At 37.6% G+C, this 26988-nt stretch overlaps 1 protein-coding gene across 1 annotated transcript in view; it reads right to left on the reverse strand.

Annotated features, from left to right (window-relative positions):
• The window catches only part of LOC139727374 (vascular endothelial growth factor receptor 1-like), a 91036-nt gene extending 77827 nt beyond the window's left edge, over positions 1 to 13209 (reverse strand). The window contains exon 1 of the mRNA XM_071638333.1: positions 12585 to 13209. Coding sequence (XP_071494434.1) covers positions 12585 to 12930 — 346 coding nt within the window. The 5' untranslated portion in view covers positions 12931 to 13209. The remainder of the gene's footprint in view (positions 1 to 12584) is intronic.
• Positions 13210 to 26988: the final 13779 nt, after the last annotated feature.

Genomic DNA, 26988 nt, shown 5'->3' on the forward strand with positions numbered 1-26988 from the left:
GTCCTAACCCTCTCAGGTGCTGTTCGTTATTCCGAAGGTTCGCTATTCCGAAGGTTCGTTGTTCCGAAGGGTCGTTAATCCGAAACACGCAAATTCCCTATACCTAGAGGTTCGTTAATCCGAAAATGAAAAAGGGTTCGTTAATCCGAAAATTTGTGGCGTTTTTCCGAAGGTTCGTTACTCCGAAGATTGGTTAATCCGAAAATTAAATTCGGAAGAATGAACCTTCGGAATAACGAATCTTAGGAACGAAGAGCCTTCGGAATAGCGAACCTTCGGAATAACGAATCTTAGGAATGAAGAGCCTTCGGAATAGCGAACCTTCGGAATAACGAACAGCACCGGTCATGGATGCTGTTGACTACCAGACAGCTTCTTAGGAGTTGGTGAGGAAAGAGCATGAAAAGGAGGAATCAAACTCGAATAGGGATTCCATGCACGCACCGAAATGCAACGGACAGAAACAGGTTATTTTGGAACCACACTTTCTACAATTAAACACTGTAGCTCTTTTGTGAAAAAACAACAACATTGCCTATAGAATGATTAACCTTCACTAAAGGAATGTTGCTTCCCAGTGACCAGAAGTATGTATGCCTATATAAACCAGCAGATGACTAGAGGACAACAACCCTGTTATGATAGTATAGCTGTTATTAAAAGGCGACACTTGAGCTGCACGATAGCCCGTTTTCGACACAACATCAGAGCTAAAATCACTGTTCTATAACTTTGAGAAATATCCGGTGACCATCTATAGACCTCGTGATTGTTGTTGTTATCGATGTAGTCATCAGAATGGCGATGATCATTCATGCAGTGCCAAGCATTAATTTTGTTTGTTTGTTTTAATAAAAACGAGTAATCGTTTTAATAATCAACATATTATGCATGGACATGATCAATTATCATACACCTTTTTCTCTCTTTGTTTGTTTGTTTGTTTGTTTTTCCCCTTCTCTAGTGGGTGTTTGATATGCGTGTGTCTTTGGTCAATATTATGGAGGCAGCCACTTCCTGCTATGAGTTATTGTGTACATCAGGTCCCATGGTCCCCAATGGAACACTGCACGTGCCAGGTTTCGGTGTATCCCATTGGTCTCTATATAGGTGGTGTATCTATTACGGTCTACACTATAGAGTTATGGTCTACCTACACGTTCTTCATTCCATATCCATGGAGCTCCATCGACCCTATTCTCTGAGCCTTAGATTTATATTGGTTCGGGCGTTTCATTTCAGTCACGAATTACCGCTCACCTTTGCTATTTCGCCATCCCAGAAGCTGATTTGCATGCAGTTAACAAGACTTTAAAGACACTTCCTTCTAGTTTCATGGAGGAATATTAGGACATTATCAAAGGAGCCTGCAAATAACTGTCGTTTTCTTCGAAAGCGCTGTAGAACTACATGTATATGAATATACATTTAGGGTGTAATTACACTTTGTATACGTAATGCGAAGTCATGCTATACTCTCAACATTTCATCCACTGCTAACATGCCATTTTAATCTTGTTCATTATCAGAACATATCGATCGCCTTACAATGATAACATCATTATGTCGCTGTCAATAATGATATCATGATGATTATCATAATACAAATAACAGTTCGTCTTTATACTGCCACCAGGTAAAGACAGAACACCAGAAAGATGATGATTTTGATGTTAAGTGCAGTGACTTTTACATAGAGTTACATCGTTTATACGTCGAACAGATGATGGTTATGGTAGAAGTTTGTGCAAGGTTTGACAGAAACATCACAAGTTCGTATGAAATCTCAAAATAATTTTTACATGTTTTCACAGAACTGCGATATGGTCTCAACCACAGTATACATTTTATGCAAACAGATTGTGACGTCAACACCTTGTGATATACACCAGGTCCTGTACTCTCGACGATTTGCATATAACACGAAATGGATCATAATATGCTTTTGATCAATGCATATATTACCATCATTGTCAACACACACTTACACCCACAGACGCATACACACACATATAAAATATCTTACGCAAAGGAGGTAATATTTTATATCATTAATATTTTTGTTTTTACTGTCACATCAGAAAGCAAACTCAAAGGAGGAGGGATCAGGGAGGGGTGGCATATTACAATGTCATGTACCTTGATTCACATGTGATTGGAACACTCAAGCTGCTAGCATTCTACAAATGTACTTTGCATTTCATGAAAATTCTACCATCAAGTGTGTTTTCCCCTCTTTTTTTCTCTCACTATTTTCGGGGGGGGGGGGGGGATCATTTTGCTCTTTCTACTTGAACGCAGAGTATATTTACGTTCTAACCACGACTAAAAATGGCACGCACTGTTCATTACAAGCACAAGTATAATTATGTACTGTAGGCCTACTGTGCCCACACGAACGCGCTACCAAAACATGAAGGGACATCGAACTCGAAATACATGGGTGAAGATTTTACCCCCGGGATTTTACTACATAAAATATGGAGAAAGCTCAAAACATCCCACTCCCCCCTTCGCCCGTCACTCGCACACTCCGTACAATTCCCATGTTTAAGATGAATAAACAAACAGCTCGTTAGTGCACTTTCCTCGGTGAAGAATTATTCACGAAGCTGCCTTCATTAGCAAACCAGCCATGGAGTGTGCGTCCAAAGAATATTAAGCATGTTCCAGTTACAACAAACTCAATTTCACAGAAACACTGATGTAGAGAACTTTCGTAGCACTTAAAAACTCACTCCAGAATCCTTAATCTGCTTGCACTAAAATTGTCCAAATTTTGTCCTGATGTCAGAGGATATCAACCCCACCCCTACGGAATCGTATAACGATGTCGTATAGATCTATATAGGGACTTGTATCGGGATAGACGTGCATTATAGGCAAAGGTACAAAGCATAATATATCATTGATTCAAGGTACAGTACAAAGGAAAAGCTGTTTATTTTATACTTATCACCTCACGAAAAATCAAACTTTAAAGGTTCTGTTTACCTTTGGGCGCAGTGACAAAAAAAAAAAATCAAGATATTACATGTGATGCATTTTGTGTAGGTTTGTTGTTTCACAAAACATCCTACCATATAAGATTTTCGCAATAAAGTCCAAAATATAAGGAGATATTATTAACATTTTTCTCAATAAGCATAACTGTAAAACGGTTCAGTCTGGAAACATTTTAATCATAACTATCACATTTTGTGTGTTTAACTATACTTAACACCAATTCTATGGATTCAAATTTTTACAGTGGTTGTTTCTATCCCTAACTCTAATTTTAGAACTATTTTAAAGCACTAATGCCGGGCTTTTGTTTCATCTGCAAATTGTAAATTATGCCTTTAACCATTAATGAACCAGGACTTTGGACAGTGTGTACAATGCTATACCCGTGAAGTTTTGTTGTTGTTGTTGTTGTGTTGCTGTTGTTGTTGTTTTTTTGTTCTTGTTTTTTTACCAATTTGAACTCAAAGCACACAAAGAGTTAAGCCACAAACGCCCGTAGGTCAGTGACCCAGCATGTTTGTTAGATTTTCTTTTTGATCAAATTCCCTCAATATTTGCGTAATAATCTCGACATGAGTTATATAATTGTCTTCACCGCAGTAGCAACTGTTATAATGTAAACCTACAAGTATCACGTGCGGGAATTACAATTTTCTAATGACAAATCTAATTACTTTCCCGCTAAAACACAGAATGATGCAGCCACATGGATACTCTCTAAAAAAAATCGAGTGAAAATGTTCACTCTTAAAAGAGTGAATACAAAAAAGAGTGAATTTAGAGTGAAATTGGAGTGAATTTTGAGTGAAAATGTTCATTTTCACTCGTTTAGAGTGACGTCAAGGATCACTCCAAAATCTTCGAGTGATCCCTGAGGTCACTCCAAAATGAGTGAAAATGAACATTTTCACTAAAAATTCACTCCAATTTCACTCTAAATTCACTCTTTTTTGTATACACTTGCGTGACTTGAATCATACGGTTCGGCAAAGAAAAATCGAAGTATCGGTGCACTTACGCGAGTGCTTTTCAAAGTTTGAAAAACCGTGTACACACATACGTAAGTAAACACTATCACGACACCCTAACCCGCCCTTGTTTTTTTCAAACCGAAACTGAAATTTGCGCTGGAGAGGCGCATGTTTGTCTAACAAAATAAGTAATGGAAATATTTGCACCCTTTATCACGAGCTCTTTTGCCCATCACTCATACTCGTTTCGCAGTCAGCAACAAATTCCACGTGTGTTCAAAGTACATTTGTATATTGCGTCTGTAGTAGACATTGTTTGGAATCCCATTATTTCATTAGCCGAGTTATTGTTGAGTGCCTACCGCTTCCGTGTAAAGTATACAAGTCCTAACTCTTTATAGAGCTTCATTGTATAGATAAGTGATTAAAGAACCGAAAAATTATAATGGTGAACGGTCATTACGTACAGCTGTATACCACCATGCATGGTGGTGCTACCACTGGTGTTACAAATGATGTATCCCGGATGACGTATTGGAGGGGGGGGGGGGGGTGGAGGGTGCAGGAGGTATTAAAAGCATTGTGAAATGGCCAGTGTCTAGTGCATGGGATGAGTCATAGGTGTTCGCAAGTGTTGGGATTTCACGCAGTATAGGTCTATAGGCCTATATACGAGACTATAGGGATATTGGATGTGAAACACAAATATATCTCATCATGCTTTCTACGATAGACACGTATCTCCGTGGTGTGCTATGTGCTGAGTCACGTCCTGCATGGCTCTCTGCATAAAATCAACTCTTCTGTTTTCGGTCTTTTTTTATTCATCGTTTTTGTTTGTCTTTCTGATGTGGTCAAATTTCATACACATGCATTGAAATAAACCTCGGGCGAGAAAATCAACTGGATCATTAAGTCGGGGGCATAGCATCGTACACGCACTGGTCTGCAGTGTAATTTAAATGTTAATTCTTCTTTATAAGACTAGATAATGGGGATAGAAAAGGTACATACTGTGTACATGCACGTAAACGGGATGGTGACAAACAGACAATTAAGACGGAAGATGGTATTCCCAGCCACTAGCATTGCCTGGTACGTATTGTATCCATCTTTACAACCGAATCAAGGACATTGCGGGGAGAAAAAAAAAACCGAACTTCAAATCACCTCATTTATAGCGAGCAAACAAGGATAAAATTATCAGAGCAGTCTTGGGCAAAAGAGTATACATGTAGGGCCTATATGCACCGGAGTTCTCTAAGTACTGGTACTCAATAAATAGCGACAGACAAACACAATACTAGTACCATGCTTTGCAAATAGACCGTAATTCAAACCGCAACACAGGGATCGGACGTGAATCAACTCCACACATTCGCGTCATAACCTTGAACGTATACATTATGGAACAAATCGACGAACAGAATGACGTCATCATATCCCCCTTCCCCTCTTGTCCTTATCCTCAGCAAACGGCGGCGACTGTAATGTAGCTGTTTATTATTTTTCGCTTCATCTGAGATCGAAAGTGGCCATTTACCTGAGAATATGCTCATCATTACACCAGAGTTTTTTCTCGAATGAGAGAAAGAGAGGGAGAAAGAGAGAGAGGGAGGGCTTTACTTTGCCATCTCCCAATCAGTTCTACATGATTAGGTGACGGATTTGATAAAGTAAAGCACTGTTGAGTATTTCTGTACCTTCAGGCAAAATATAAACGCACACAAGGACACATTGTATATCATACACTATGATATATATATATATATATATATATATATATATATATATATATATACATATATATAAGTAACAAAGCTGCAACAAAGTTCATGCTGTATTCACCAACGGTTTATTTCTTCACACAAATTTTCGAGCGAAGAAAATAAACCGTTGAAGAAACAAACCGTTGGTGAATACAGTATGAACTTTGTTGCAGCTTTGTTACTTATCTTTTGATCTTGCCAACACGTGGACTACCTTATCAACATAATCATATATATATATATATATATATATATATATATATATATAAATGTATACAACGAGTACAATTAAAAAGAGCCTTAATGTGCTAATGTGACATCAGTCAGAAGTCTTGGAGAATTGAGTTTGACATGAACAGGTATTGCACAATTCATGATCGATGTGAAATCCAATGTTGAGCGTATAAAGTGCTGATATTATGTGTTTCGTTGCTCCTATAAAGTTTGGATACAATGTCATTTCATCGCTTGTCTGTTCAATACAGACAAAAACAACAACAGCAACAACAAACTACATAGCCTTCCGTTCGAAGCAACTTGTCCACCGTCGTCTACAAAAATGCAAATATTCATATCAAATGGATTGCATCTGTTCTGGAACACGAAGGTCACGAAAACCATTACATCCGATTCTGGCTAATGGCTAATGCATACACATGTTGTAGGCCTATATCATTAAACACCAAATATACAAGATGCAGTTCGGGTAGGTGCGAGTGTTCGTGGGCTGTTTTTTTTTTTTTCGTTTGTTGTTGTTTATTTCCATACTTTCTTTTGACCAAGAGATAAGCGAGCAAAGAACACCGCTTGGCGTATTGATAATGCTAGCTCTATTATCACGACACCGTGAATGATTTTTTTTTAAAACTGAGGTTATGTCCCTCATCTTTAGTGTAGGGCCTACAATAAGGGGGTAGAACACCACACGAATACACGCACTTGCATTATAACATCGTGCATATTCAGCGTATCATATAACGTGGCAAGCAGACTGTCCTGCTTGTCACAGTCTTTGTGACGTAGCCGAGGAAAATGATATGGGAAAAAAAGTTCCACTCCGCGTGTGAATTCTTGGAGATACGTCTCTTTTTTTTTTCTGCCATAAAATCACTACAATATTCCGGGTAAGATAGTCAAAACGTTTTGCCATCTCCCTCCCCTATTACACGTAGTACCCCGTCCCCTTCTCTCTCCACCCCTATATACATTTTTGTGCAAGAGAGTTAATGAAGCCGTTTGTGTACGTGTTTTTTTTTTTATCAATCTATGCAGTTTGTCGACAACCAGGCCAAGACATGTGTGTAAGTACAGTGCGTGTCCTCCGCTATTACCTTGTAATACATCATTGAATAGTCTGAATCCAGACGTTTACGGCTTCTTTACCATTCCCGGATAGTAGAATTTTAAAAAAGCAATCTTTTTTTTCTTTTTAGCCTCGTCAACATCACTGTTGAACTTGTGAGCTAAAAATGGTAGGGCTTTTTCCGCAAGGCTATTTGCAAAACAATGCACGGATCCAAGGCGCCAGTATGATGCATAATAAGAGAAGAAAGCTTATAAAACCTCACTCTATAAGCCGGAAGCTGCCATGTGCGACTTTGGACATGTATCGATACCTGTGATGCTTGTATTATTATTCACACATATACAGGCTGTGCTTCCTCTCGGCCAGCCACTGTCCTATCCTATATGAAGGTTTGTTATTGTCTTTATTGTTTAGTCACGACTTAGTCGGTGTCAAGCAAACTTCCTCCACAGAAAAAAAAAGACCCTAACACATTTTATGTATGGATGTTATCAAGGCAGTGCTCTCTTTTCCCATTGTCAGATCGATAGAGAGTGTACACATGTATATACATTCATCTAGCAAACAATTGATGACACTTGTAAGATCGGTAGTATGTTTTTTAACAGCTTTGATTAATCTGTTTCGGATGCATAGGTGGTGGGTACCATTTCATGCGCAGTAATGTTCTGGGAATGGGACATTGGTCGCTATATGTATGCAAACAAGCAAGGCTTTAACCAAAACATGTTCATATGGGGATCGGGCTTTTCAGTCAGCAGCACCTGTACTCTGGAACAAATTACCAAGTCAACTTAGGGCCATCACATGTAATCACACTTTCCTCAAGTCCTTAAAAACATATTTGTTCTGTTATTAAATGATTATGATAAGTTGTATTTTGTACGTTTAATTACATTGTTTTGTTAAAATTATGCAAGTTGTAGTTTATGGTACTTTACCCAATTACGTATGTAAAGCGCATAGAGATTCCAGGAATATTATGCGCTATATAGGCCTAAGCAGCTATTATTATTATTATTATTCACGCGAACATCGACAATGAATCACCAGCCTGTTCATTTGCAGTGGTGTATAAAATATTAATTCTGATCAGTATATAATTGTACCTACATAGTCGCCTGCTAATTGGTCGTCACGTCGGACCGATATTGAGGTTAATGGAGATGAGAGGCATAAAACATCTGGTCGTTCATCTTCATTCAGATTGAAACATGACATTTTGATGGCCACATAACCTGATAACACATTTGACACTGTTGTACATCCGTGTGTTTGTGTGTTCGTGTGTGTTTGTGTGTTTGTGTGTTTGTGTGTGTGTGTGTCCTCTTTTTTTTTTTTGGGGGGGGGGGTGGAAATGACTTCCGATATGCTTTGACGCAGTTATCTTCCACTATCTCGAGAAACGCTCAAATTAACGACAGCAGCGCACATATTATATCTGACAAGTTGTGCATTTTACGATGTCGACACTACAAAATTGTAGTATAGGACAATCCAGTTCCTGGCAAAAAAAAAAAAAAAAAAAAAAAATCAACTCCGTATTTGACCATGATCATAAAGGCATAAAAAATTGGCTAATTCAATGTCAGTTTGTTATCACTCAGTGTTGTCGCTACCAAGTTGTATTGAACGAACACCTTCAATACCCGCCAGCGAATCTCTCCAGGACAATCTGTGCTCGAAATGTACATTCATCGAGTCTTTATTATCTTTTTTTTTCGGCATATCTTTCAGCGTATATCTGTTGCATTCTGTGCGTACGTGTTTTCCTATAATGTTTGGTTTTGTTTTGCAATGGGTAGTATATTATGGGCCTACTGCCCGTCTGCAACTTTGCCATACATTCTCTCTTGATGAGATGATGCCCCATTAATTGAAATACTTAAATAAATTGAAAATAAATTATATGAATAAGAAATATAAATAAGATTATTTAGCTGATGAATGACTTTTTAGTTGTCTTATAAAATATACTCTAAAAAGAAGCTTTCTATAAAGCTTATAAAGATATCATATCAATCTGGAGCTGTGGAAAATAATTTTGCATACATTCTTTCCATCAAGCTTCACTGAATCAGACGAAATCATCAGACTTCGCCGGTCTCAACCGCCATTATTATTACTTAAAACTGTCCATATTATACTAAAATAGTTCTCATCTGTATTTGGTGACGACATGAAATGCCTGTATTCCTCCCGCTAATGATGCATTTTCCAACACGGAAAGCATGTACCCTGTGTATCATGTAGACATAGAATTCCGTGCTGGAGAATCAGACGCCAACATTAGTCAGAAGTCATTAACTATTATAATTAAAACTATTATAATTTAATATCATTGGCACTGGCTCCTGATGAAAATCCTTCAACAGTTTATCGATTGATCACGAATTAAATTGATGATGCACCTATACTGAACGTTGAATAATAAAATCTAGAAAAAAATGGGTTTCCTTCAGTTACTGTCCTTTGTGTTTCAGTAAACACCTACAGAGACTACAGGTTAACTATAATCACCATCTGCACTGGCTTCTAGTGAAAATTCTTCAACCACTCCCCTATATACCCACAATCAATTTATTGATCACGAAGTGAAGTGATGTCGCACCAATTAATCTTCATATAAGAGCCCATAATACAATAAAACAGTTTTCTTTGTTTTTCGCACATACCTGGAGAGGATAGATTACTATCATAATGTCATCCTCACTGCATGGCTCCTGATGAAAATCCATCGACCACTCCCTACAAAACACCCACACAACACATTTCGTCCGGAGGTTGCTCGTGATTATCAGTGATCACTCAGACACGAGGGATATAACTAGAATATAGTTTGAAAAGGACTGCCAGCGCTACCTCGAGATATGTAAACAGTGAAACAAATACGAAGGCGGCCTCTAGAGGCGCCTCCGTTTTACCTGTGGAGGACTGGCGATTAGAATCGGATGTATTATATTTCTTACATGTCGTGTCATTTCCTCTGAAAGCCCTTGGCATACATGTGTGTAGTTTTATCCCAAACGTTTCATGACGACATCTTGTACATCCAATTTGTCAAAAATAATGAATGCTATATTTCTGAAACGTGTCCCCTGTGTCTGATTAATAATCGTTCATTGTATTTTGTAAAGATCACGACATCATAGGCGATAAAAAGGAAACACATTGTTATAAACTCATCAACCAATCGGGAGATAATTTTAGAAAGTTGACATTTCTACACTTTGCTTCCATTCGGTGGAAAAGAGTCTGAATCTGTCATTGGAATGAAGAGGAATTCCACTCCACAGGTAATATGTCTTCAATTATCAGGAACAATAATAAGAATATGCCTCCATTGTAATAATAATCATGATGATACAACATGTAACTATATGACCCTGTACCACAAAACCAACAATGGATGAAAACAAATCAACAACAAACACTCGTTGTGCTTATATCTCCAAAGTATCATCGGCTTATGAGCCATTTACTTCAATACGTAGTGGATTTTGTTGTAGTTGTTGTTGAATCGATGAAGAAGGGTAAAGACGACACATTACGACCTCCCGAAAGTCCACTTACTCAGTAATCTTCGAAACTGCCGAGCAGGTTATTAGCTCATCAATACAGATTATATGTACATGTAGCCTATACAATATTGAACAGCAAACATGGGAGGGGGTGCTGTTGTTTTTACCTTGTTTTTTGTTGTTGTTCTAACATAATGAAAGAACAATTGACTCATTTCCTTTTAAATGCAAAGCAATAATATTACGCTTCACATGTATTGTTAGTAGCAAGTTGAGGTAATGCGTGCCTTTTAATTAAATCAAATTATAAAATCCCCTTTACAAAATTGCTTCACGTATCATCACTATAACGTATTTGTATGCCATCAATTTAATAACTGTTGTACAGATGTACTACAACTAATCCAGCGATGACGGCACCAAACCAAACCTACACGAATTCAGTACTTTATCATACCAAATGGACAGTCCTATTTCTTCGTAAACATCAGTACGTTCTCCTAATATTTCCGCAGTCACCACTGTATCCAAATTCGTGTTTTATATAGGGTTACAAATTTCCCTTTAACCTCGCTGTATATGAGTAGGCTTATAACGGGAAGTTGTGAAGGACATTTTGTTGGCGCATATTAGAGGCTAGAGATTTCACCAGACCTGCGCTGACCTTTCGTGTGCAGCCTACAGGTGTGATCTCATAATAGATACTCAAGGTGCGTACTGGTGTGACAATTTTTCCACTTAGCTCATGTTTGGTGTTAATTATGTGTTTCACTACTCTGGAGGGTGTTGCCAGTTGGCGCATGGATATGTTACTAGTATATATTCATACCAAATCACCCTTGACTATATTACGGTACGTAATAAAATTAGGAAGAGATAGAACATGGATGCAAAGGATTGCCGGTGATCTCAAGATTTTCTTTCTTCTTCTTCTTCTTCTTCTTCTTTTTTCCTTTTTCTTCATCTTCATCTTATTCTTCTTCTTGTTTTTTTTTCTTCTTTTTTCTTCTCCTTCATCTTCTTCATCTTCTTCATCTTCTTCTTCTTTCCTTTTTTTTCATCTTCATCTTCTTCTTTTTCTTCTTCTTCTTCTTCTTTTCTTTTTCTTCATCCTCTTCTTCTCTTCCTTCTTCTTCTCCTTCTTCTTCTTCACAATATAGGTAGCTGTACTTCAGTGTCGTTCGCACGGCGCGCGTGTGGCCGGGCTAGGAACAGAGTCTAACTTTATAATTATTATACCAAGCTTGCGTTCTTCAAAAGGATATGAGATAACAGTCTTTAGTCGACATGTATATGAAGAGTTTTTACAAGTGAAAGTAGACTACTGTACTTTTTTTTTTCTCATTATGGAGTTACTTAGTATACCTATCACAATACAAATATAGGCCTATCAATTATTGTCACAGATAATATCAATAAGTGACTACAATGACAGGAATGATAGGAAAGGGAGAGGAAAAAGAGATTTTCTATGTTGACATTTTGAATTGGTACATGTAGATCATGCTGTATAGGCCTACACGTATTCACAGTTCTGAGGAATTCCTCTTGACTATAGATAGACATACACAGTATATGGCTACTACTTGTACGTTCAATTGTTGGTCTTTTGGGGGAGGGGAGAGGAAGAGAGGTAAGGGGATTTCCCGTCGAGGCCGTCTGACAAAAGTGACAATAAATGAAATAAACATTTCTACTCACGCCCAGAACACATTCTACTAAATTTCTAAAGTTACCAGCGTAGGTACTTAAACATTCAAGAACGTACTAATACTAAAACATGCAGTTTCAGCATACGACAAAAATAAAATAACAACAAACCCACACCTGTATCCGTGGCCGTGCTGTTCTACTGTTGAAGTATTCATGGTATAGAACTAGCTGTGTGTAATCATGTCCATGCCCATGGTGTAATGATGTTGTATTCTGACGATAAGCCGGGCCAGTTCTTTAACATTTATCAATGGGGTGAGGGGGTCAGAAGTAAACTTCGCTGTTAATTTCAACTTACCGAAGGCACCAAGGGCAAGAAGAAGCACGAAGAACAATGATAATGTATTCCACTTTCCACGCGGCAACCTTACACCACTGCTGTAGCTGCTACCACCGCCGAGCCACCGATCCTCTTGGCCCGGAGTCCAGCGGGGTGTGACGCTGCATGTCCGCTGGCATCCAGCACACGAGCTATATATTCCGATATAATGTTTTGACCTTATTCCGCCTTCATTCGTTCTATGCGATCGTTGAGCTGATTCGGCACCAGTACCGTGTGTTCTGGTTCCGTGTAATCCTGTATAACTCCGACCCTCTGTTAGATTGTCATGTAGACAGTAAGGGCACATGCGATCCACCTCCATAGTCACGATTATTATCCACTGCAATGACACGAATTAATCGTAAATGTGGAGATCACTTCGCCCCGCAGACGCAGTGAGTACCACCAACAATCATTGCGAGGAAGTCATGTTGTCCGTTCGCCAGAGAAAAACTACCCGGCACTTTTGTTTGTTGGTTTTTGTTTCCTTTTTTACGGAATCGTGATCGATACTCACACCGAAGAAACCTGTAGAAGTACGGTTCTCGTCTGCAGCGGTACCGAACAGACGCACAAAATGTAACCCTATTGTTGCGGCTGGAGTGTGTCTGTGTGTGTGTGCACACAATAAAATGTGAAACTGAGCCTGAGCAGGGAGGTGTCTCACCTCCCTGGCCTGAGGTACTCATCCGGTTTTCGGCAGTGGCGCGTACAAATCAAACGCACGGCAATGCGGACTTTCTTGACTGCAAGAGGTACATCCTTTCATTTCCGCAGGCTAGTAACTCACGCGATTTTTCTCATTTCTTTTCATAACGGAACGTATGATCCAAGTTGTTTGCATTTAAACATATCAACATCAGTGTCAAGGCGGAAAAAGTAACAAGCAGAAAGCAAACAAACAATCAGGAAATTTGACTGTTCTACACCTCCACATCTTTGTCATCCCACGTATGCATCGCTAAGCTATTGTTTGGAAGAAAATTAGACAGGTATAATTGTATGAGAGACTGTGGTGATGGAAGAGAGAGGGGGAGAGAGATGAACACAAAGAAACATGATGCACTGGGGTTAGTTGATGCGCTAACAACATGCAGTGACTTAATAATTAGGTCATAGGGCCTATCCATATACCGAATGTGATAGTTCCGATTGTCTTCTTTTTTTTGCATATATTTCTTTTTTTTCTTGTCATATTAGAAACTCCTGCCGCGAACAATAAGACACTGACGAGAAGTTAGAATCGTGACCATGTCTGATAACGCTGACACACATCGTTTACACGCAGTAAGATATGAAGTGCAAATAATGTACATGACAAGGACCTGTGGGAACCTAGAAGTATTTCATTGCACGAGGTGTAATGATACGTTTACCACAATGCACATTTAATACTAAGATCCTGCTCGTTTGGCAGTTTTGACATGAACGTAATATGGAGAAAGTGCGCTGGCCCTTATAATGTTCATAAATCTACAGACTGCACATTATTCCATGTACGAGGAAGTGTTCGTATATAGTCATACAAGGTAGAAATCGACCCGCAAAATTAACTTTCAGAGAGATTGCTATACGAATGTATGATAGACCCCTAAAGCAGGGGTTGCCTAGCCTCGTCTCAGTGCAAATATTCTAGTTCAGCTACAAATTTACCTAATCAGCGTTCACAATACAGTTTTAAAAATGAAGTTTACGGCCCGTATAGTGTATTGTCGGATACCTTAATACGTTCAAGAACACTTAATTCCGCCATTTTCCCAACCGTTCACATTTCTAAGGCACTCCATACTTTTGGGTGCATTATATTTAGCTGATGAATGTGAAGGTTGATTGATATTCATCATTCAGAAAGTTCGTTTATCTGAAAAGGAAATAGAGTTTGTTATTTCGAAGGTTCGTGATTCCTGAACAGCTGAATTCCGTATACCATATTATAGATGTTCGTCAATCCTAAGATTGTATGGTTCATTAATCTTAACATTTTTCGCATTTTTCCAAATGAAATATAAAAGATTAGTCATTCTGAAGGTTGAGTAATCCGAGCATGATATCATAAGGTTCGCAAATCCGAAATGACCCCCCCCCCCAAAAAAAAAAAAAAAAATAATGATAATAAGGTGGGTTCTAAAGAATCTTCAATAACTGTAACCATGTTAGGTACCGGTCGTCAAATAATCAGACATAGGCGTTGATTGGATCTTGTAAAGGGCATTACTCACTCTCGAAAGATAATAACATAATCTCTAAAGCAAATTCGAGACTAAATAACTGTCCATAGATGATGTGTATGTATACTATAATAAATATATGTATTACATACACATCTGCACTTATATTGTTTTGAATTTTCTTTTGAGATCATGTATGATTAATGTCATTATCTTTAGTTCGATAAAAAGAAAGAAAGAAAGAAAGAAAGAAAGAAAGAAAGAAAGAAAGAAAGAAAGAAAGAAAGAAAAAAAAAGAAAGGAAGAAAGAAAGAAAAACACGTTCCGCGGCTAGACAGCAGCACCATGTATGTCGGGTATCCGAATACAACGAATGTGAAAATAATGTAATATTAACACTTTTAAGACTTTTAAAACACTATCATCGAGCACGACGGAAGGAATCTCAAAACAATCCTGTTACTTCTGTTGTCCCTCAAATGGGGTAGATGCTGAAGCTCCAGTAAAACCTTTCAGTATGCATTTTACAGGCCGTGATATTGTAAAATGTAAACTCGTGACCTGGACATGATAGGTTCAAAGGTCATTTCTGTGGACTACAATATCTTGATTTAAAAAAAGCCCAAACAATTTAAAGGAAAAAATGCAATTTTATTTAAAATAGTATTAAAAATAAGGAAATTATGAAAAGTTAATGATCAGTTTTTGTTTTGTTTTTTTTTTGGCAAACAGTTGTCTAACACTTGATATAAACATGCAAATGACTGAAGTGATGATGTCATTTGTCCACTTCACAATTTTCCATTGATCTCGTAAAGAAAAAAACACACTGACGAAAAGTCACTTGTCTGCAGTTATGAAAGCGTGAAACAAACTGCTGTTCACTGGTCAATCACTTTATAATCAGTCAGATTATCAGGATTTGAGACTGAGGCATAATTGCGTGTGAAAAAAAAGCTGGAAATTTGAAGATTTTGAGTATACACAAAATGTATGAAAAGTTGTTTCATTTGCATATTCATAATAACTGTCCAAGGATTTTTTTTTGTGTGTGTGTGTGATAATTAGCAAAACTTCTAATGATAGCCCATATTTTCATCCGCTGTGGATCAATAGTTTGCAATTTTGTGCCTATTAATCTTTACTTTTTTGTTTTCAGACTAATTTCTAATTGATTTGATTTTTTTTTTGTAGCTTGAACAGTTATCATAAAATAAATATAGGGACTTGGTATCTTTTATCTATACCAATTCTCCTTTGCCCATCCCCCCCCCCAAAAAAAAAATCAGTCAGCCAAGTTTGACATCAGAAGGAATATAGAGCACAGTTTGTGTCATACTATTGCTTGCATGTTTCTTGGTGTTATACAATCGGATGACGTACCCGGTGGTTTAGATCACAAGTCTCGAAATAAGGGTGTGTATAATACGGTCGGACAAGGATGCGGTTATTTCATCGACCAAATGAATAAGCCGTTGAAGTTGGCTGCGATTGCTATGACATCACGTTGGTTTATTTCATATCTATGCTAAGTCATGTTCTCGTGACTATGCCGAAAAAACAAAGCAAAAAACAAAATAAAAACAAAAACAAAAACAAATGGCAAACAGGTGTCACTGTGTTGCATCTTGGGAAAACGTGATGGAATGCTTCGTTTCAGCTGTCGTTGACGTTTGATCTTCGCAGCAACATTTTGAGCCAAACACTGGAAGACTTGTATAGCAGACAGTATAGGCCCTACATCCATGAAACTAAGCTTGAAGTGATCCTCATTACACACACACACACACACACACACACACACACACACACACACACACACACACACAGCACGCGCACACACGCACATAATAAAAGATATGTATCTCCAAGCTCTATAATCTATTTCTTAAAGAAAGCCTTGTGAAAAGTTATGTCTCCCATTTAATCTGTAGCTTCACGATCCTTTTGATTTCTAGCTGTACACGAAGTTAACAAAAGTAGGAAAAAAAATAAATAGGAATTCACCTTATCAATGATTACGTAATTAAAAGGGGAAAACCCGCTCCACCTCAACACAATGATGTCAAAATGCGGACAGTGAAGACTGTCATTATTGTGAAATCCTGTAAATTGATGGATTGCATAAAATGTATATCCTATAATGCAGGAGTAATGGTAATGCTTATAATATTGGTATGAGTAATAACGCGGATAATGATAGTATAAGACAAATTCTAATGATAATGATGCTTGAACTGATAAGAGTACATGTACTTATACTATTATGATCATTGTAATGCTATTCATTTATAGACCACGTGATATGTCTATACAGTTGCCCAAGAATACACTACACACATGAAATTCTTCAGAAAAATTTGACAAAAAATATGTAACTATTTTTTCACCAAGTAATTAATGTATATTACTCATTCTCAATATTTATGCTTTTTAAGATGAGTCTTGTAGATATTTAATGCATTTTGAAAAAAAAAAACCCTCTTTGTATTCATTATATTGAGAAATCTGATTTGTAATTATTTTTACTTATTACACTTTATTTAAGAAACAATGTTTGCAATTTCTTTGTATTGTCATCCGTTATTATGTCGGATTCAACTACAAGGTGTTCATTTAAAAGTACATTAAGAACAACAACAGCAGCAACAACTCAGATTTCGAAAATGTAGCATATGAGGAAAGATGTCGTTATATGTAGCCCTATTTGTCAGTCAAATCTGACAAACAAGGACTGGCTATCGGGTGATTTTCGTTATAACGAAGGTTTGTTGCTTCTAAAACTTAAATAGGGTGTGTTTTCCGAAGGTTCGTTATTCCGAAACACACAAATTCCACATACCTAGATATTCAATAATCCAAAGATGAAATGAGGGTTCGTAAATCTGAGCATTTGTGGCAATACTTCTAAGGTTCGTTTATTCGAGATTAAAATAAAGTTTGTATTCCGAAGGTATGGTTCGTTTATCTGAAAATGAAATGCTGTTCGTTAATCCAACATGTCCGAAGGTTCATAAATCCGATCGAAAGTGATAAAAAAGGCTCATTATTCTGAAGGTTCTATAAGCCGAAAATGATAATTACAAATAACAAGTGCGTACCAACTTACATTCGGAATGACGAACCTTATTTAATTTTCGGATAAATGAACCTTCGGAATGACGATTTTTTTTTTCCATTTTCGGAATTCAGAATCTTCGGAATAACAAACTTATCAAATAATAACATCACAATAACGAATTTTCGGAATAACGAATTGTAACCGGCTAAACGTAGCTCAATTCTATTTTTCTGACTTGGTATAGTCTCCACAAAACATGATGCTCGACCTAGTGGCGAAGAGGAAAGATCCACGACAAAACTAAGGTTCTCATCCGCTCTTTTATAAGATCAAATGAAAGCAAATAACGCGGAAAAAAGGCCCAGATCGGATATTCCTCGGAACCATAATCGTTCATTGTTCAGTGAACATGACGTGCCGAATGGTCCGAAAGGAAGGCCAACGAACTTTATTTGTGAGAGTTGTCGGGTGCAGGGTGCGGGAAATCCCCCCGTCCGGTGTATAATGGACTTTCTGGTAATGATCTCACGAATGAATGCTCGCTAACGATGAGTTAACTCCAAACCCGCCGGTCTCCCGGAATCCTAGACGTGCGCGGCCTCCCTTAGAGGAAATTTAGCGGAAATCAGAAGAGAAGAGGGCGCGGTGTCCTCTAACTTCACTTCGAAAACACACTCCAATGGCGTCCTTTTGTGCCAATAATCAATTTGAGGTATGTACGCCCATCGATGATTAAAAAGCGAGACGGTTTGATTATGTTGGCAGGTTGAAGAGGGGAGGGGGGAGGAGGTGGAGTGGCATTTCTTCCCTTGTTTACCCCCCCCCCCCCCGAATTAAAAAAAAGGAGTTTGCAAAATTCAACTTGAATGAAAGTAAAGTTATTTCGTTTAAACGATTTTTTTTTCTCCACAAAGAAATAACAGAGATTTGCGCAATTTCGTAAGAATGGAAGAGCCCGGAGATTTAATTTAATTTATATGCTATCGAGCTATTATAGAACTGGGCCCTGTTTCATAAAACTTGTTATCAGTAACAACTTATGACAATTGTTATAAGCTACTGAAATCCTTGCATCTGATTAGCTGAGAGCAAATTTGTGGCAGTTGTTACAGATAACATGTTGTATGAAACGGGACCCCCGGGAATACGCTTCATGAAACATGCAGCAGTGGCGGATCTGGACAAAGGGGGACGCACCGGGCGCGCCCCCTCTATTTTGTTGTTAAAACAAAAGAAATAAAAAGAAAAGAAATGAAATGAAACCCGGAAGTGTTTTGATGTGGTGTGATTTCAGAAATAATGTTTGCGCGCCCCTCCCCCCCCCCCCCCTTTACAGAATTCCTGGATCCGCCCCTATGCAGGGTATTCTTTATTCAGAAGATTGAGAAGACCGACCGGACCACGGTGAGAGCTGACTATAACTCTTTGGCGCAAGAGGGCGTTTATTTTCAACGGGGACTGTCCGACTCTTGTTTCTCGTAGGCTCGGCGCAGCAGCGGCTAGTGTTTATAGAGGCAAATTCTTTTCTTTAGATTACAAGCCAATTTCAGCTATTACATATTTTACCGTTTTACATGTCTGGCACTCAAAATGTTGTTATTATATGATACTTAAGTGTCCAATCAAGCACTATCTTAACGTGACCAGAAGATAGCTGAATCATTCAATTAACACAGCATGCAAGGGGAACAAACGTGCAGTTAAAGTTTATGTAGAATTTTCATGGACGGATGGACTTTTTTGAATGCCAATCAAGGGTGCTGAACTATCACACCACATCAAACACATTCAGAAATTGAGATAGCCACACTTCATGATACGGGAGAATCTGTGGTAACGTGAGGAAAAAAAAATCCATATTACGGTCGTGATGTTGGCAATCTCACCAAACACAATTAAAGGACAAGTTCACCTTCATAAACATAAGGATTGAGAGAATGTAGCAATATTAGTAGAACACATCATTGAAAGTTTGAGGAAAATCAGACAATCCGTTCAAAAGTTATGAATTTTTGAAGTTTTTGTGCAGTACTCGCTGGATGAGAAGACTACTGCAGTGTGTGAATAACTTAGATGTCACATGCGTACAACAATATAAGGAAAATATAAAGAGAATTTCACAAAATTCCATCTTTTGAAAAAAGTACACATTCCCCTGACTCGTTACCGATAAATGTTATGGGTAATATTATTCCCCCTGCCTTTAGAAAGAGGCAAGTCAATTGCTCTTTTATTATGCGAAAAAAGTGAAAATATGTTGAATTTTCTTTTATATTTTCTTTATACTGTTGTACGCATATGACTCACAAGCTGTAGTAGTCTCCTCATCCAGCAGTTCCAACACAAAAATTAAAAAAAAATTAATAACTTTTGCATCGATTGTCCAATTTTCCTCAATTTTTCACTGATGTGTTCTACTAATATTGTTGCATTTTCTCAATCCTTATGTTTATGAAGGTGAACTTGTCCTTTAAGGCCTTACAACGACCAGGCAACAAAACACGTAATCAACATGATGCAACGTTTTGTGATTTCCTGTAAGCTCCTGCTATCTATTTCATGACAAAGAAAGGCAGGAGGAAATAGACATTTATGGGTTGTGATTTGGCTTTATTTTTCCATGTACTCATGAGTTTGAAAAGTCGACCAATCTATACTCCTCAATATATCTGTATAACCCTCTATCCGACCATCTATCTATCTATCTATCTATCTATCTATCTATCTATCTATCTACGTGCTAATCTACCTATATACCTGTTGTATAATGTCTGCCTTTCTAGTATACATAATTATGAATGCATGGATCATAAGGTCAGATGTGAACAAAAAGAAAGTCGTTTAGTTTAGAAGACAATACAAACTGTCACTAAGGGGGGTTTTTTTTTTTAATGCAAGATGTGCGGAACGTGAAACAAATGATGTGCTTTGAGATTTCAAGCCAACATAATTATCTTTATTGCCCAGAGCCACTTACCTCAAGTCGCGAAAATCGTAACTTTTGTTACCATGGAAGCAGCCTGACAATAACGACATTTATCTGCGACCTTGTATGTGACCCATTGTAAATTACTGAATACATTGTAATTGAAGTAATTGCAGTCTTGCATTTCATTGAAGATAAAACATTTGTCTTAAAAAAATGTCTTTCAGGTACCATGCTTCCGGCAGATACGTATCTGCATAAAATTATTAGAGATATCATAATTAATCAAAAGGTACATCAAGTTAAACAGCGCTTAATCCACTGAAGTGTCTTTAAAAACTGTCCATAAGTCTAACCACCTGATGGCACTGAATGCAAATTACACAATCGTATTATCCTCTTGTACAACACAATATGTTTGGGTACGTTTATCATAATATACCTACTGGCTACAGTATGACGAAAGCTACTCGAACAAAATTCAATCATTTTTTTTTTTTTTTAGACAACTTGAAGTTTCGCTTCTCAGATACCGAAAACCGTCTATAATACCTAGAAGGTTTGCATAGTTTTGGATGAGATGAGACTTTAGGTTTCCAATGTTGTTTTTTTTTTTTGATGATTTCTTTTTAAACAATGAGAAACCTCTTATGAAATAGGAAAGAACATAATAGCTCTAAGAGGAATTCAAAGTTCATTTGATAAAAATTGGTTTTGAAATGGCTGAGAAATTCACAACAAAGCAATCCTAAAGAAATGTGGGACCAACCTTTTATTACGATCGCTTTGTTTTACCGGGTTTTGGATATCTCAGCCATTTCAAATCTGATTTTCATCAACTAAACGTTGAACTAATCTGTAGTATTGTATGCTCTTTGACACTTCATAAAGTGGTTTTCAAGTATCTCACAAAAAGTTAAAAGCTGATCCTCATCTCAACCAATACTACGTACTATCCCTTTAACTCTTTATGTTCCATGGCGTAAAATCCCCTGGGAGCCACATTGATATTCAGAGACAGTTCGATTTATTGATCGGTTTGGGCTAGCTGGTTTGTGGGTTTGAGCAGAATTAACCCATTGCGGGGCGCTAAATAACCAGTAACACGTACGTCTTGGGGTCGCTGTTACGGTTAGAGCAGATAATTTTATGTGAAGTTGGCACGCCATTGACTGAGTCGGACGTGTAAACGTGGCACATAAAGAGTTAAGAATGATCATGAGTTAAACCCATATTATGAATTAGGCCTTCTGTTTGATTAAACCATGAAGGTGAAAGAGAGACCTCTCTTCCACCTCCCTGATTCAGATTGAACTGTCCAAGTTCTCGTTACCATGAATGCCTTTCAAATGCAGAACATGGCCAACTCCATCGTCCTTTTCCACCCCAATTTTCTCGGAAATCAAGGGCGATAGACTGATGGGTTCGTGTTCTTTCCTGACTAGGGATCGAAGCAATTTCCTAGAGAGCTTTGGTGAACCACCCAAGGGACCATTAACGCATCGACTTGCTATCGCTCATGCGGACGGGTGAGCCGGGGAGACTCGCTCTCTGCGCTGAACTCATTACTCGCCTCCGCTAATTATTCTAGTCTTTATTTTTTGAGGCAAAAATAGGGGCTACTGTCTGATTCTCATCCTCGAGTGACAGTAGTCTTTGTAGCCCAGACCATAATCATTTCCTTTGCTTTTGAACATCAGAATCATTTGCAACATATATTTCGTAGAATTATTTGACGAGAGCGCACGAATGCGTGAAGTCAAACACACTTGTGAAATTATCAATCTTAGAAAATTGCAACACCCAAATAACGTTTATTTGCTACATCGAAGGAATGCAGCTTAATGTGCTCTGGTGTTAGTCTGAAACGTATTTACATTAATTGGATGGTAAATCCATCTTTTATAGCAGGACGATGGAAGATGGTCACTTTTTCAAATCCTGCACTCTTGTGTTATGATTCATCATTTTTAATCAATTTCACTCATCAAAAACGTTCTCAAAGGAAAACGTAGCATACATGAATAAACCAATGTAATATGAGGAATGACATACATTCAGCTCCATACAGACAAAGGTATGCTACAACCATCTGACTGAACATTGCCAATGTCGAATATATATTTATTTATAACTTGTTGCCAATGTCCAATATATTCATTTATAATTTGTTCATATCATATTGGAAGCGGACTTACTAACATGCAGTACAGTAACAGCTGGGCCGAGGCACATTTTTGTCTTCTAATCTTACTAGTGTATGATGGGGAGGGGCGGGGTAACCCTCGAAAGTAATGGGTTTTCTGGCTTGCTTATTTGCTTGTTTCTTTGTTTGTTTTTTATTCACTTTTGTTTGTTATCGTTTGTTGTTGTTGTTGTTGTTGCTGCTGCTGTTTTTTAGTTAAAAATGTGTGTTCCCTATTCCGCAGCCCCTGAGCTGTACGGGACCGAAATTAATGTTGTTATACTGCATAATGCTTTCGTGCTGTAGTTGCTATAGTGTCGCTGATGCTGATGTTGTATAAAAGCATCAGTATTTTTTTTCGATGTCTAACAGCCAGGCAATGTGAATCTTGGATGTCAAAGGCATAATTTACCATTTGCACATGAAACAAAACCCCCAGCATTCGTGCTTTAAAATAGTTCTAAAAATCAAAATGTGAATTAGGGATAGAAACAACCACTGTAGAAATTTGAATCCGTATCATCGATGTTATATATTGTTAAACACACAAAATGTGAACGATAGTTATAAAAAAAGAATGGTTCCAGACTAAACCATCTGCAGTTACGATGAGAAAGACAGTGGTATCTCCTTATATTTTAGGCTTTATTGTGAGAATTTTATGATTATGGTATGATGCTTTGTGATACAACAGACCTACACATATGCATCAAATATGATATCTTGATTTTTTTTTTTAAAATCACTGCTCCCAAAGGTAAACAGGACCTTTAATGTTGTTACTGCATGCTTTCGTGTTGTAGTTGGTAGTGTTGCTGATGCTGCCGTCGAAGTTGCACAAAAACATCAGTATTTTTTTCGATGTCTGACAGTCAGGCAGTGTGAATCTTGGATGTTAAAGGACAAGTTCATCTTCACATTACATGTGGATTGAGTGAATGCAGCAATATTAGTAGAACACACATTGCTCCAATCTCTCAATTCACATGCATAATGAAGGTGAACTTGACCTTTAAAGTGATTGTCGTATCCGTTGACAGGTGCCTATATACACATAGTCTGTAACATAGACTAAACTTAATAGTGGTCTATGAGCTATACAAAACAAACGGGTATCAAAACACATTGTATTTAACAGACAAACCCAGCAGAGAGACAAAGAGGTCAGAAACCCCTCAAACCATCCCTTTTCCTTAAATTTGTTTATTTTCGTCATCATTGCTACAGAAAGACAGACGGCATTGTTTTTCCCTAAAAGTATTCAGGATGTTAATATGAAATCGTTCAATCGGTGTTTTCCAATTACACCGCAGTCATTAGTTTTCACACATCCAAACCACACAACTCAAGAGGTGATTTGCTGTAATCTAAACTAGCTAGTGCAGCCAATCAAAAGGGGGCGCTGTAAGGATACGTATTGACTCTTACGTTGAACTCTGGGCAGGTGGAGGAAAGACAACTGTATGCTTTGTGTATAATGCAACATAAATGATAAGGGAATCGTTCCTATATTCAATATGTATTTTGAAAAAGTTCAATATATTATCACCAGCTAATGAGAACTGATAATGTTCCTAGGCAATTGCAGTGGGAGAAATTTACGACCGGCTTGGGGAGGGGGGGGGGGGGGTTCATAAAGCTGTTCTTAAAGTTACGAACGACTTAGGAACGACTTGTGATCAGTTCTTGTGCTGAATATTATTGAAATTCTGATAAGTATAGCACATCAGAACAGGGCCCCGTCTTATAAAGATTTGTGATTGATTCAAATCAATCACAACTTTACGACTGAATGCAAATCCATCTTATAAAAAATTGAAATTAAGACAGAAACTGCAATCAATCAATCACAGGTTGCGATTGATTGCAGCTTTCAAGAGATTTGTGATTGATTGATTTCTATCACAAGTTTTATAAGACGGGGCCCAGATCACCAGTCGTTCTTATGTCGTTCGTATCTTTAAGAACACCTTTATGAAACAGCCCACTGGTAAATCCAGCAATTCGGAAGTCCTGCAGCTGCGCCATTTCCACTGTGACGTCATAAGTACAAGGAAAAAAAAAGATAGTAGGTCCTATCGGTGGCTGAATAAAATGATATCAACAAACCCTTCTGCCGCTCTCTTAGCAGCAAATTACTGCCCTTATTCTTCGATTATTATGATATATTAAAGGACAAGTTCACCTTCATAAACACAAGGATTGAGAGAATGTAGCAATATTAGTAGAACACATCATTGAAAGTTTGAGGAAAATCGGACAATCCGTTCAAAAGTTATGAATTTTTGAAGTTTTTGTGCAGTAACCGCTGGATGAGAAGACTACTGCAGTGTGTAATGTCACATGCGTACAACAGAGTATATGAATATAAGAACGACCCAAGTCCAATTTTTGGCCAAATTTAGTTTGACATGGGAAATTGCAGCTTATGCATGGACTCATCTTGTGTGTAAATGATAAATCCTAATTACCCCCGGAAGTGCCTGAAATGAATGAGTTAAATCTTATATTAATGTAAGAATGAAGGACTTGGGTCATTCTTACATTCATATAATAGCGCCCTCTCTCATCCTTCTCCCATCTCTATAGCAGAATATCATGTATATGAATCAAAGAACGACCCAAGTCCACCACACAAAATGGCCTCTCCACAATTAATGTAAATGTTAATTGTCATGATAATATATGTTCTAATTTGTATATACAATGTTGCCTTCCCATCACAGTTAAATAGAATAGTATTGGACAAATAAAAAAGATATGAAGTTTTTTTTTAGTTTACTCGAAATGATCTTCCATGAACTTGGGTCGTTCTTATATTCATATACTCAACAATATATGGACAATATAAAGAGAATTTCACAAAATATCATCTTTTGAAAAAAGTACACATTCCCTTGACTCGTTACCGACATATGTTATGGGTAATATTATTCCCCCTGCCTTTAGAAAGCGGCAAGTCAAGTGCTCTTTTATTATGCGAAAAAAGTGAAAATATGTTGAATTTTCTTTACATTTTCTTTATACGGTTGTACGCATATGACATTACAAGCTGTAGTAGTCTCCTCACCCAGCGGCTCCAACACAAAAATTTTAAAAATTCATAACTTTTGCATTGATTGTCCAATTTTCCTCAAACTTTCACTGATGTGTTCTACTAATATTGCTGCATTCTCTCAATCCTTATGTTTATGAAGGTGAACTTGTCCTTTAAGTACAACTACTATACCCTATCTTGCTGTTGGCGGATTGACACAGTGTCTGTTTGACTCATGTCTTACTGACAACTATGCGTTGATTCGGCGTTGAGCTACCGACATTTATTTGTTTCTTTACCGAAAGCTTTCTAAATGAGGTAATTTTCGATAAAACTTCGTATCATCATTACATCAGAAATGATACGGAAAATCAGTTACAGGATGTTATATAATATTACTGATTATCAGTCCAGCTTTCTCAATTAGCTTCCCACATTAGGCCCACATCTTTTCAACATTTTGATTGATTTTTCTCATCATTGATATTACTATATAATGCGCTGGTTCTCATAAGGATTTCCGTTTAATGCCTAAATAACTTTGGTGTCAAAATAAGGACATCTGAAAGAAGTAGTCCATAATTTTCACATTGTTTTGTTTTGCGTTTAATATTCTGCATTCATCCTCCGAGCTATTATGTTTTTTGTTCTCATGGATATACATTTTCTCTAAACATGAAAACGTGACAACAAATCAGTGGTGTTTTTGTCGATAGGATACCTGGTAAAGACAAAGAAAGGAAAGAGAAGAAGAAGGAGGAGGAGGAGGAGGAAGAGGAGACAAGAAAAGAAAGTCTGTCTCATGCGATTACTTGTGCAAAATTCCATGTTCTGCTACAATCTGGTACTAACATTGAAGGTTTGTTTCCCAGTGGACGCTAGGTTGACAGCGCCCTCTTGAGGAGGATTCAAGACAATGTCACCGGTTAGCGTGAACTTGACTCGGATCTATGCTAGTACATGTATTCTGGTCCATCACTCACCAAAACATCTTGGACAGGAA

The sequence above is a fragment of the Diadema antillarum genome, unplaced genomic scaffold, assembly GCF_040938485.1.
Source record: "Diadema antillarum isolate AM-2024a unplaced genomic scaffold, OU_Dant_1.0 seq00000129_RagTag, whole genome shotgun sequence".
NCBI classification, from domain to species: domain Eukaryota; kingdom Metazoa; phylum Echinodermata; class Echinoidea; order Diadematoida; family Diadematidae; genus Diadema; species Diadema antillarum.